Source organism: Petromyzon marinus, chromosome 18 (genome assembly GCF_048934315.1).
Source record: "Petromyzon marinus isolate PM22_M1 ecotype Great Lakes invasive population chromosome 18, UKy_Petmar_22M1.pri1.0, whole genome shotgun sequence".
Taxonomy (NCBI): domain Eukaryota; kingdom Metazoa; phylum Chordata; class Hyperoartia; order Petromyzontiformes; family Petromyzontidae; genus Petromyzon; species Petromyzon marinus.
In genome coordinates this window covers 9,134,887-9,146,664 of record NC_133684.1, presented here as the reverse complement: position 1 = coordinate 9,146,664, position 11,778 = coordinate 9,134,887, and the positions used below count along the sequence as shown (strand labels likewise).

Sequence of the window (11,778 nt, the reverse complement as noted above, 5' to 3'; positions counted from 1 at the left end):
ATACAATTACTTTACTATGCAAGTAAAAAATTTGTGTTTTAATATTACGTGTTTATTTATTTATTTAGGACCCCTTTATAACATTTGCTACAGGGCCCGCACTAGCTTCATCTTGCACCGCTGACCTGGCGCACCCCCGCTTAGCTTCTTAGATCACGACCAGATCGCGGCGCATGTAGGCCCATGTGGTCGCGATAACGACTGAACATTCCGATAACGCACAAATCATCGCACAGATCGATTCAGGAATCCGCTAACCGCATAGCAATCTCCTGCTGGTGGCGCGGCCTTGGGACAGCAAATTCCACAAATTGATCGCCACGCCGTGGTCTCATTCCCTCCTCGCTTCGATTGTCGCTTCGCTTTCCATTGCTGCGGCAGCGGGCAGGCGAAGAGGGCTGCGGGAGCGACGTCTCTCCGCGTGAGGTCTGCGCTCTTGTGGGGGCTACCGTCCCCCGCCATCACCGAGTTGACGGGGCCGCTGCCCCCCGACTCCCCTGTTGCATTCGTACTACTGCCCCCCGAGCTGTTCTGTGGGGTTCGAGTTAGCGACCTTCAACTCCTTGTCCCCCGGGGCCCCTGACTTTGTTGCCGACCGCGTAGGCATGGCTCAATTAGTGGGCTTGTACGCTTTACGCTTGCGGCGCGCTATGCGGGTTCAGTGGCGGCGTGCTGCGGTGAGCGAGCTCGCGAAGCAAGACTCCGTCCCGCACGTGAACAAACGGGTACGGTGCGCCGACGCGTGACTCCCTCACACACACACTCTACGCGCCCAGGCAATAACAAACCCGACGCCGCTACCTGCCCTGCCCCGTACACCAATCACACTCGAGGGAGTTGGGGTCGGGGGTGAGTGGGCAAGGGCGTCTGCCGTGCGCGCGCCGCTGATTGGAGGGAGTCACTCCGCTCCGATTTAAAGGGCCGTTTAAACAGCCGCGCGTATACGCGCACCCCAGGCGCTTAGCTCTCTGCTTCGATATAAACAACCGCGCATGCACGCGACCGCAAGACACTCCCATAAACAGTCGCACCGGTACGTGAACGCTAAGCACTCCCGTGAACAGTCGCACAGGTGCGCGAACGCTAAGCTCTCGCGTAATCAGCCGCGTAGGCACGCGCACGCTAAGCACTCCGCCTCGTTGTAAACAACCGCGCGTGCACGCGAACGCAAGACACTCCACCCTCCTCTTCACACTCACAAAGACACACGACACTGTTAATCCCCCTACTAGCTATTTTATTCACCGCGAGTAACCCGCTAAACTACGAGGGTTTGCGTGGGTCAGTAGACGCTAGCCTATCCTTCGATGATCCTAGATTAAATTTATCCTGCCTATCGCTCCACTTTCTACCCTCGATTAAATAGCCCAAACTCACCTCTCTCTCTTACTTACGCTTACTTCCACTCTGATGCGCTGGAAGTTGTAGAAGGGCGATGCTGTGGGTCGTCTCCGTAGAAGATCGTGCCTGGCTGCGCTGAAACTCGTCACACGGACATCCGAACGGCCGGCTCCAATGCTCCGTGGACTTCGATGACTGGAAGAACTCTGTTCTTACTGTCTCAATCACCTGCCTTTTATCCTAACTATCACAAAGGCATTCCGTGGTGCCTGTACTTGCGCACCCATGCCCTTTGATATTCGGATCTATAATCCCACCTATAACAAAAGGCATTCAGTTGTTCCTGCGCTCGTGCCCCCCGGTCCAATCAGAGGCCGAGATATTCCTGTCCCTTTGACATTCGGATCCCTAATCCTACCTACAACAAAAGGCATCCCGCTGTTCCCCCACCCCGTGCCCCCCGGTCCAATCAGAGGCCTGGCTATTCCTGTCCCTTTGTTATTTGGATCCCTAATCCTACCTATAACAAAGGCGTCCCGCTGTTCCACACCTTGGCCTCCCGTCCAATCAGAGGCCGGGATTCTCCCGCCCTTTTGATGGTTGGATCCTCCTCTGAAGGCTTCACCGCAGTGATCTCTCCGACGTCCGCTCTCTGTTCCCTCGCTATCAGCCTACTGACTCGTGCTGTGTGTGTGTGATCTCATCCGCGGTGGCTTTACCGCCCCTGCCGTAACCATGCCAATATAATATCAGGTCACGGCGCCGCGGTGCTGGTCAGCCTCGGGGGTAGGTCGCCCAATTCCCCGGCCGCAGGAAACCATGAAGCTTGATCCCATTAGGGGCTTCTGGACGAAAACCCGTCGGCCAGGTGACCCACCCCGCGGGCCCTATGTGGGGCATGCGTGTGTGGGGCATGCGTGTGTGGGGTGTGCGTGTGTGGGGTGTCCGTGTATTCATGCGGGGGGGGGGGGGGGGCAGCGAGGGTGTGCAGCGTCGGCGTCGTCACTCCCCGGTGCCGGCGTCACGTCACGGCGGTGGGTACGGCCCCGACGGAGCGGCTCCGCTGCGGCGGCACCACACTCTCTTCGGCAATCTGCCACCATGAGGGGTGGACAGTCCTCTACTCGGGGCAGCAGACTGCCAAACAACAGGGTGTGGCTCTTCTTTTGAACAAAAGAATGAAGGGGGCGTGGGAGCGTGGCGGTGAGGTGTGGGAAACTGTAAGCCCCAGGCTACTTTGGGTTCGCCTTCCCATCAACCGGAGGCGAGGAGTGGTGGTCATGGTTACTTATGCCCCCACCGAAGACGAACATCCGTGGAGGGATGCAGGCAAAGCCGATGAGTCAGATGCCTTCTATGACCTCCTGTCACAGGTGCTGGCTAAAGTGGCCCCTCGGGATAGAGTCATCTTGTTGGGTGACTTCAATGTCTGGAGTGATTGGAGGGCATGGGCCAGATCAGCTCAATAACAACTGTAGGAGGCTGCTAGATTTTTGTGCAGCCCATGGCTTGTAATTAACAACACGCTGTTCCGGGATCGGCGCATCCACACAACATCATGGATGCATGCCGGGTTCAAGAAAGAACATCTGCTGGACTACATAGTGACGGACCAGCGGATGCGAGCTCATGACCTTGACACCAGGACCTACCGTGGAGCTGATTTGCCCTCAGACCATCGACTAGTCATCTGTAAGATGCGCCTGCCATTCTTCCACTTCGGTGGTGGGTGTACACCCAGGACCCCATTCCAAACTAAAGTGGCCTGGTCTCAGTTATCTGATGAAAGTTGCAAGCGAGAATTTCATCATCGCTTACGGCTGGTGTTAGCATCGTCCCCCACTCCTCCTGATGTCGAGGGTAAATGGGCGAGGTTTAGGACTGTGACTCATGCAGCTGCAATGGCTGCTTTGGGTACGCGGTCCAGACCTCCCCAGAGACCTTGGCTGACAGAGGAGGTGTTCAGGATAGTTGAGAAAAGGCGACAGGACCACTCTCATCAGCTACAGAATCCCACGTCAGAGAATGAGGAGGCTTACCGCAGCCTTCGCTCAGAGATTCGGAGAGCCGTGAGGCGCTGCAAGGATGGGTGGTGGTCACGGGTTGCTGAGGAGATGAGTCTGCCTCAGTGGCCCGCAATCACACATCTCTATTTAACTCCATCAAAAAAGTAACCTGCAGCGCCACACCTATTACCATCATTAGGGGAAAAAATGGTGTTCCAATCTCCGACCCCCAGGAGCAAGTTTGCAGATTTGCTGAGCATTTCTGTGAGGTCCTGGGGGAGGGGAAACCCCTCAGCCAGGAAAACATCGTGGCACAAAGTGGGGATGACCCTGCTGAGGCTGCGGTGCCTCAAATATTGGAGGAAGTCACCCCCTGTGAGTGGCTGGCTGAGGTGCCATCTGTTGAGGAAGTACTGAAGGCAATCCGGAGTCTGAGACCAGGAAAGGCACTGGGCAGAGATGATCTCCCAAGCGAAATGCTGAGGGAGGGTGGCGTTTGTGCACATACTGCCCTATATGACATCATAACAACAGTCTGGACCACTGGACAGGTTCCGCAGGATTGGAAGGATGCCCTGGTGGTCCCCCTCTTTAAGAAGAGGGACCGCGCAGACTGTAACAACTACAGAGGCATCTCACTCCTCAGTGTGCCGGGAAAGGTCCTGGCAAGGATTATTCAACATCGCCTTGCCAGGCACGCTGTCCGTCTGTTACAGCAGAGTTGTAGGGAATTCCAACAAGACCTACATCTCTGCTTTATTGACCTGGTCAAGGCCTATGATACCATCAGTAGACCTGGGCTCTGGGTTGTTCTTCGTGCTTTTGGATTCCTTGACCCCCTGCTCACGATCATTAAGGACCTTCATGATGGTGAGCGAGCCCGGGTAAAACTACGTGGCGCGGGAGTAAGATCCATTCCCTGTACACCTTGGGGTGCGACAGGGATGTCCTCTGGCTTCCACATTATTTAACATCTATTTTGACCACGTAGTTCGTGAAGCCTTTAATAGCTTGACCGGTGGAATCTCCAAATGATACAGATATAATGGGAGGCTGATCGATGCCCGGGTGCAGTCAAGGGATGGCTCCCTATTGCTCACCCACGTTATGTATGCCGATGATTTGGTAATAGCTGCTCATTCAGAGGAGGAGTTGGAGACGCTGCTGCTGAGACTGGAGCCTGCCACTAAGAGATGGGGCCTTACCATCAGCCCCACCAAAACTAAGCACCTGCCTGGGTATTTTGTACCATCGGACACTCCACCTCCACAACTCCCAATCGGTGATCGGGCAGTTGTGGAGAGAGTGGAGAGTTTCCCATACCTGGGCAGTGTGCTTATGACCGGATCCAGTTTAACAACAGAGGTCTCACTCCGAATCAGTCGAGCGGCAATATCTTTTCATCGGTTGCGTAACGCTGTGTGGAAGCTACCTGGTCTGTCGCTCCGCACTAAGCTTCAGGTCTTCTCGGCCATGGTCATTCCCTCCCTTCTCTACGCTTGCGAAACGTGGACCCCCCTAATGGAACATCTTCGCCGGTTAGAAACATTTAGGCTGGCCTGCCTACGATCCATCCTGGGTTTAACCAGACTGGATTGTGTGAGGAGCTCACAAATCCTTGAAAGATCTGGGCAAGGTCCTATAGGTGAGCTCCTCTGGCAGGCAAGGCTGCGTTGGCTGGGTCATGTAGCCCGCATGCCCAGCCACCGCATGCCGAAACAGATTTTGTTCGGCCGGATCGAGGGAGCTAAACGGGCGCGGCACGGGCTAGAGAAGAGATGGAGTGATGTGGTACAGGAGGACGTGGAGCTGAGTGGACTTGCCGATGACTGGTACCAGCTGTGTCAAGATCGGCCTCTGTGGAGGAGGCTCATGTAGGACGCTACTGGGCAGTTGGAGGTAGTCGCCCTCCAACAACAACGGAGGGCGGAGGAGCGACGCTCACAACAACGAGCGGAGCGCCGGGTGGCTAAAGCACAGCAGGTTTGCGCAGTAGGGGGCACAGGTGGTGCACCAGCCAGTCATCTCAGTCAGCCGACCCGTGGCACCTGGGTCTGCCCCGTGACCTCCTGCCCCGGGCGTTCGACACTTCACGTGGCCTCAAGGTGCACATAGCCTGGCACAGGCGTCGTGGTGACGTCACCGCCACTTAGTGGTGGTTGTTGTTGTTGTTGTTGGGTGGTGGGGTTGGGGGGGGTAGGCAGGTTAATCTGACAGCCGCACCACGTGACGCGAGTCCTACGGCGGAGGTCACGTGCCTCGCGCGGACCAATCGCACGTCGCCGTTGTCTGTCCGAGACGGAGGTCGCGGCCTCCCTGCCCGCTCTCTCCCAGCTCTCCCCGCGCTCTCTCCCAGCTCTCTCACAGCTCTCGGCGCGCCCATGGCCGCCTCCTAGACGCTCCTCAGTCGCTCCCCGCTGCCGTAGAATCGCCGCGCGGCAAACCCCGATCGCGATGTCGGTCGCTCTCCGCCTTCTCCTTGCCTGCGGCCTGGCCGCCGTATCCGCAGCCTCGCCCTCGCCTGGCCCTTCTACTGCCCCGGGGAGCGCGGGCCCCGCCGACGCGGGGACCCCCTCGATCCCGGCCTTGGGCCCGACCGCGGTCCCCTCGTCGCCGGGGCTGAACGCGAGCGGCGGCGGCTCCCGGCCTCAGGCCGCGGCTCCGCCCGAACACATGGCGGCAATGGAGGGGGACAGCGCCCTGCTGCACTGCAACGTGAGCGGCAGCCCCGAGCCGAGCGTCGCCTGGATCTCGCCCCGCGGGGTCTCCGCACTGCAGCCGGGATCCGGTAAGGGACTGCGGCCTCCGACACCGCCTCTGCTGCTGCTGCAGTAGCAGCTGCGCCACTGGCGGCGGCTTGTCTAGCAGCCGTAGTACACGCAGTAGCAATGGGAGCGACACCGTTTGCTGCTGCTGCTGTATCAGTCGCAGCAGCAGTAAACAACACCAATAGTTTCAGAGGTAATAGTCGCCGTGCCAGTGATGTATTTGGCAGTAGTACCCGCACCAGCAGTAGCAGTGGTAATATAACGGCAGCAGTAACAGCACCGGCAGCAATATCGGCAGTAGTAGCTGCAGCTGTACCACTGGAAGCAGCAGGAATACTCGCAGCATTAGTAACACCGTCAGCAGTATCCACACCACCAGCAAAACTAGCTGTCAGTCGTAGTAACACAAGCTGTGGTAGCAGTACATATCTGATTCAGCAGCAGCAGGAGGGCTTGCTATATCAGCATAGGTAACAGCACCAGCAGCGATGCCAACCGAAACAGCTGTAGCAGTAGTACCGGCACTAACAACAACACTTTGTCAGGAGAGAGCTTTGGTTAACTCACTGCGTGTGGGTTACCGTGTCTGCCCACAACGGAGTCCTGCAGCATCCTGTAAACACCTCGCCACTCGCAGGACCAGCAACAAGCAGCACACGTAGACAGATTAGCGACAGTAGTAGCGGCAACAGCTATCAGACGAGTGATAATTGATACTTTATTTGTGCTTTGAAGAAGGGTGGTTGCCCGAAACGGCGCCTCTTATTTCAGTGACGAATGTGTAGGGTTTCGTTATTTGTTGCACCACCGCCAAGGCCGCAGTATCACCAAGCGCTTTAACGAGCAGAGCAGGCGGCCGTCGCATCCCCCGTGGCTTGCGTCTGGCCATGGGGGTGGAGGCCGAAGTCGGCTTCTCGTTCTGCCCCACATTTATACCCCAAATGGACCGTGCGAGGAGGAGCCGCCGCCGCCGCAGGCGCACCGGCTCCTCGTTCCTCCGATGTGAGTCGTGGCCGCGTTTGTGACCTTGGGCAAGAGCCCCGACTCTGCCGCCTGGTGGAGACGGCGAGGTGTTTCTGGCGAATGAGAGAGTGGTCCGCCGGGGTCTCGACGGGGTCTCCCACACGCAGAAGCCGCAGACCACACCGATTCCATTTGTGTGCGAATAATACAATGGCGTGGCTGCTGTGCGCGCTCTTAAGTTGTGTCCGCTCGTAGACCAGATTTGTTGAACCGCGTACCTTTATTCGTAAACCAATTCCCACTTGTGCTTCTTTTCGCTTACACGACGAAGCGGTGATACTAAGTTTGTTTTAGTGTGGGTTACCGTATTTAGGCCTCAGGTTAAGGGTTGCAGTTATGGGTTAAGATTGTGAGGTTTGGATGAGGGACAGCTTATCAAAGATCAATTTGTTACCCTCGAATTTGTAGGGGTAGTGATTTTGGTTTTATGAAAACACGATGTAAGTACAGTATCTAAACACGCCAATTAATACATCTTTTAAAAGAGGGTCTTTAGACTTGGTGACGTTTTCCAGGATACGACAAAAATTGAGATATGTCACCTGTGTGGCCTGTTGGTTTTCTAATCATGCCCTTACCCAAATAAACAAACATCACTCTAAACAAGTTTTCTTGAACCCAACCAGACTTGAGCACCACCCTCCTCCAGGTTTGGTAGCGGGCGGTCTGACGTAGCCGTCAGTCTCACCGACCGGCGAATGCAGCGAAATTGAAAGTCTACCCTACCCCCTGGTCTCCTTCCTTCCCCCCTCTCCACCCCGTCCCCCCAGGCCGCTGGCAGGTGGAGGACACAGGCGACCTAAACATTAGCCGCGTGCGCGTTGAGGACCGCGGCCGCTACACCTGCATGGCCACAAACGAGTATGGCAGCGCCAACTTCACGGTGACGCTGCGCGTGGTGTACGTGAGTGGAGACCTCGGCATCTACTACGTGCTCGTGTGCCTCATCGCCTTCACCATCATCATGATCCTCAACGTGACGCGCCTCTGCATGATGAGCAGCCACCTTAAGAAGACGGAGAAGGCCATCAACGAGTTCTTCCGCACGGAGGGCGCCGAGCGCCTCCAGAAGGCCTTCGAGATTGCCAAGCGCATCCCCATCATCACCGGCGCCAAGACGCTCGAGCTCGCCAAGGTGACGCAGTTCAAGACGCTCGAGTTTGCGCGCTACGTCGAGGAGCTGGCGCGCAGTGTGCCACTCCCGCCGCTCATCACCAACTGTCGCAACATCGTCGAAGAGCTGGTGGAGGCCGTCTGGGTAGAGGGGGCGGCGCCGGTGCCTACCGAAGACGACGACGAGGTGGAGGGGGCTACCGGCGGCACGAGCGGCGCCGGCGGCTGCGTCTACACCATCCCGCCGCACGGCGACCGCGACTCGGCAACCTGCGACTCGGATGACGCCGCGTCGCTGCCGGGGCGCCGTCACATCGCCATCCAGGTCGCCGTGCACGAGCACAAGCCGGACGGCGGCGCTGCTGCCGATTCCTCGACCCAGCAGCAGCAGCAGCAACCGCCGCCGCCTGCAAGTGCCGGCAATGCTGCCGTTACTACTGCTGCTGCTGCTGGTTCCTCCTCCTCCCCGCCCGTGTCGGCGTCGGCATCGGCCCAGCACAGCCGCAATGGCAGCTCCATGTCGGGCGCCAGCGTGAAGGACGGCGAGGTGGCGCTCGCGCCGGCCGCCTCGTGCGTGTGCTACGAAAGCCACGTGTGAGGTGGCTCCGCCTGGGTTTTGGGCGCCCCCTGGAAGGGATTGGGCATGCGAGGGGTATTTTGGACAGAGGAGCGGGGGTCTCAGACCCCCGAAGAGAGAGGAGTCTTGCACGCAGAGGGGAAATGATGTTGGGATGAGTGGCTCTGTTGTCTCCCACGCCCAGAGGCGTTCAAAAGCTTCTTCCAAAACAACTACACCTTTTGTACAGTGCTTAGCGTAGTCCCTGTGGATTGTCACATTACATGTAGGCTGGGTGTGGTGAGATACACTTATTTTCTCTGCATGGCTAAATCCTAAAAAAAAGTTTTCCCCCAGTGCTTTTTCGTGCTTTACCCACAGCGTCCATGAATTAACACAGAGTGGGTCATGATGGGTTCTGGCTGGTGTTTTGACAACCTTGCCCACACAGGCATATACCCCTGTGACACATCAGATGGTTAAACTACAGGCTGTGGAGCAGGTGATGTCGCTGTACCCACGATTGTTCTCAGCAACCACCGCTCAGTCAGGAACCCGATTAACCCACTTGTGGGCTAATGTAGATACGGTGGTTTGTCTTGATTATGTCACTCGTACTGAGATTAAAATATTTTAAATAAACGTTTGGAAGAGATTAATTTGGTGTGCTGTGTGTGTGTTTCAGCAGAGCTATGCAATATATATTTTTAAATGACTGGGCTGTTATCAATGATTACATGTAAAGGAATATACATTTCATGTTCTGTGCAAAAAACAACCTTTATTTTAAAGTGAAGCAGGGTCCACAAGCCAACCCAAGCCGGCACGGCTGCGGAGACAATCTTTAAGGCACGGCGGTTACATTGTGTGTGCGTGTCGTGTATGTGTGTGTGTGTACAGTACATGTTTGTCCGCGAGACTAAATATTTAAACACACTGGCCAAATGCGAACAAAACCAAAAAAAATACCCCGGTGCGTAACGTGTTCACCCTCCACCCAAGGCGACGTAAAGCTCACCCCTTTCGCCCTCTCCCGAGGGAGACCGACGGAGAGGGCCATGAGCAGGAGCCGCCTGCACTGGCCTGAACTCAAACCCGGACCTCACCCCTCCCGCACAACGCTGACGAATCACGTTACACGTCGAGTCACGTAAAGCGTATCGCGCGCTGCTGACGAGTCGCCCCGGCCCCTCGGCGCGCTTGGCACGTCGCGGATTCAGAATGGCCGCCACCACGTTCGTTGAGGGGGGGGGGAGACCAATGGGGTCACGTGGCATCGACGCGCTCTTCCATGGACTCTACGCTTGCGGCTGAAGTCCATCTGAGAAACAAGGTGTTGACACGGGGAGATGAAAAAAAACATTCCAATGTTTATACAACACAACAAGAAATGAAAGACCCCCCCGGTTTAGCCTTTAACAGACTTGGTGCAAGTCCTGTTAGCGAGTAGCACCTATGAAGGTCAGCAAAAGCACAATAGGGGTGGGTGGCCAACACCACGCCCTGCCGCCTTTGTCTCCCCAGTGCAGATGATTAAATGAGTACCTGGTACAGCACCAGGTTCTCATTTAAGGCTGAGTCGATCTAGAGGATGCCCAGGACAAGTCCAATATCCGCCACTCGGTCGGGTTTGTAGCGCGAAACACTGGCGTGACGTCACTACAGTGCTTGTACCAGGCTAGGTGTACATCGAAGCTACGTGAAGCGTGGAAGGCTTGCTGACAGGAGGTCACGGGACAGACCCAGCAGGTGCTACGGGCTAACTGTGTGAGCTGGACAGAGACAAGAGGAGCGCAGCTGGAGGTGCTGGGTGCAACGGCACTCACTGTCGGCACGCGTGAAGCACTCGTGGCAGTGGAGGCGTCCAGAGCGGAGTCTCACGTCGACTCCGGAGCCCATGGTGGTCAAACCACCTCCGCACACCCCGCACTGACGCACGCACACACAGGGTGGGTGAGTATAGGCAGCTGCATTGGTGTAAACCAGGGGTCACCAAACTACGGCCCGCGGGCCGCGTCCGGCCCGCGACGTCAGTCCATCAGGCCCGCCGACGGTACTTGAATTTGGTTGATAAAACGTATGGAACACGAGACGTGATACAATTTAAATATGTTTAGAATACTAGATCTTCACGCGTGCGGAGACCTCCTGACTGCTATGTTCCTTAAATTTACTATTTTAAATTATTGTATCTAGATTTTCTTGTTTATTGTAATGTTTGCTTATTTCGCACCATCCCAAGTCCTTTCCCAGCTCGTGGTAGCTCCGCCTACGCTCTGACGTTGCCATGGTTTCCATGGCAACGTCATGGCAACGTTACCATGGTTTCCATGGCAACACACACAAACACGCATCTTTCCCGCCCCTAGATTTTCCAGCTGTCAACACAGGTCCGACGCTCCAGAAATATTTATTTATTATGCGGCCCGCGCTCGTCATTCTTTCAGTTATCCGGCCCACTGTGAAAAAAGTTTGGTGAACCCTGGTGTAAACAGTTAGAGTGCCTTAGTGTGCATGTGAATGCGTTAGTGTAAGCGTGTACGAGTGGACGCGTGCGCCAAGGTGTGCACGAGGCCGTGTGTGTATACGCGAGTGCGTGGCTCCATCATAAGCCGCCCCCGCTGGACCCACCTTGAAGCACTCGAGGTGGAAGTAGACGTTGAGGGACTCGATGAACATGGCCGCCCCCTTTCCCACCGAGCTCTGGCAGCCCCAGCACTGCTTCTTGCCGCTCGCCGGCCTGCGCAGGGGGCACACGAGACGCATCACACCGGGACGCCGACCGGGACGCCGACCGGGACGCCGACCGGGACGCCGACCGGGACGCCGACCGGGACGCCGACCGGGACGCCGACCGGGACGCCGACCGGGACGCCGACCGGGACGCCGACCGGGACGCCGACCGGGACGCCGACCGGGACGCCGACCGGCACGGAAACGCGGCGGCGCACAACGAGCGCCGAGCATGTCG

At 56.8% G+C, this 11,778-nt stretch overlaps 2 protein-coding genes across 6 annotated transcripts in view; one reads left to right on the top strand and one right to left on the bottom strand.

Annotated features, from left to right (window-relative positions):
• Nucleotides 1-5,603: 5,603 nt before the first annotated feature.
• LOC116943499 (microfibrillar-associated protein 3-like) lies at nucleotides 5,604-9,466 on the top strand. Its single transcript, XM_032956352.2, has 2 exons — nucleotides 5,604-6,135; nucleotides 7,909-9,466. Exons 1-2 carry the CDS (start codon nucleotides 5,802-5,804, stop codon nucleotides 8,847-8,849), a joined length of 1,275 nt encoding a protein of 424 aa, XP_032812243.1. The 5' UTR covers nucleotides 5,604-5,801; the 3' UTR covers nucleotides 8,850-9,466.
• Nucleotides 9,467-9,568: 102 nt separating this feature from the next.
• LMO7 (LIM domain 7) overlaps nucleotides 9,569-11,778 on the bottom strand; it is a 49,516-nt gene continuing 47,306 nt past the window's right edge. For all 5 annotated transcript variants that reach the window (XM_076067854.1, XM_076067852.1, XM_076067853.1 and 2 more), the window contains 3 exons: nucleotides 11,439-11,547; nucleotides 10,634-10,736; nucleotides 9,569-10,128 (listed from right to left, as the gene is read on the bottom strand). In XM_076067854.1, the coding sequence (XP_075923969.1) occupies nucleotides 10,106-10,128; nucleotides 10,634-10,736; nucleotides 11,439-11,547 (235 nt within the window). In that variant the 3' untranslated portion in view covers nucleotides 9,569-10,105. The remainder of the gene's footprint in view (nucleotides 10,129-10,633; nucleotides 10,737-11,438; nucleotides 11,548-11,778) is intronic.

Coding starts and splice junctions, on each gene's coding strand:
- LOC116943499 (XM_032956352.2), top strand. CDS start 5,802: ATGTCGGTCGCTCTCCGCCTTCTCCTTGCCTGCGGCCTGGCCGCCGTA. Junction 6,136..7,908: donor CGCACTGCAGCCGGGATCCG/GTAAGGGACTGC, acceptor CCGTCCCCCCAG/GCCGCTGGCAGGTGGAGGAC.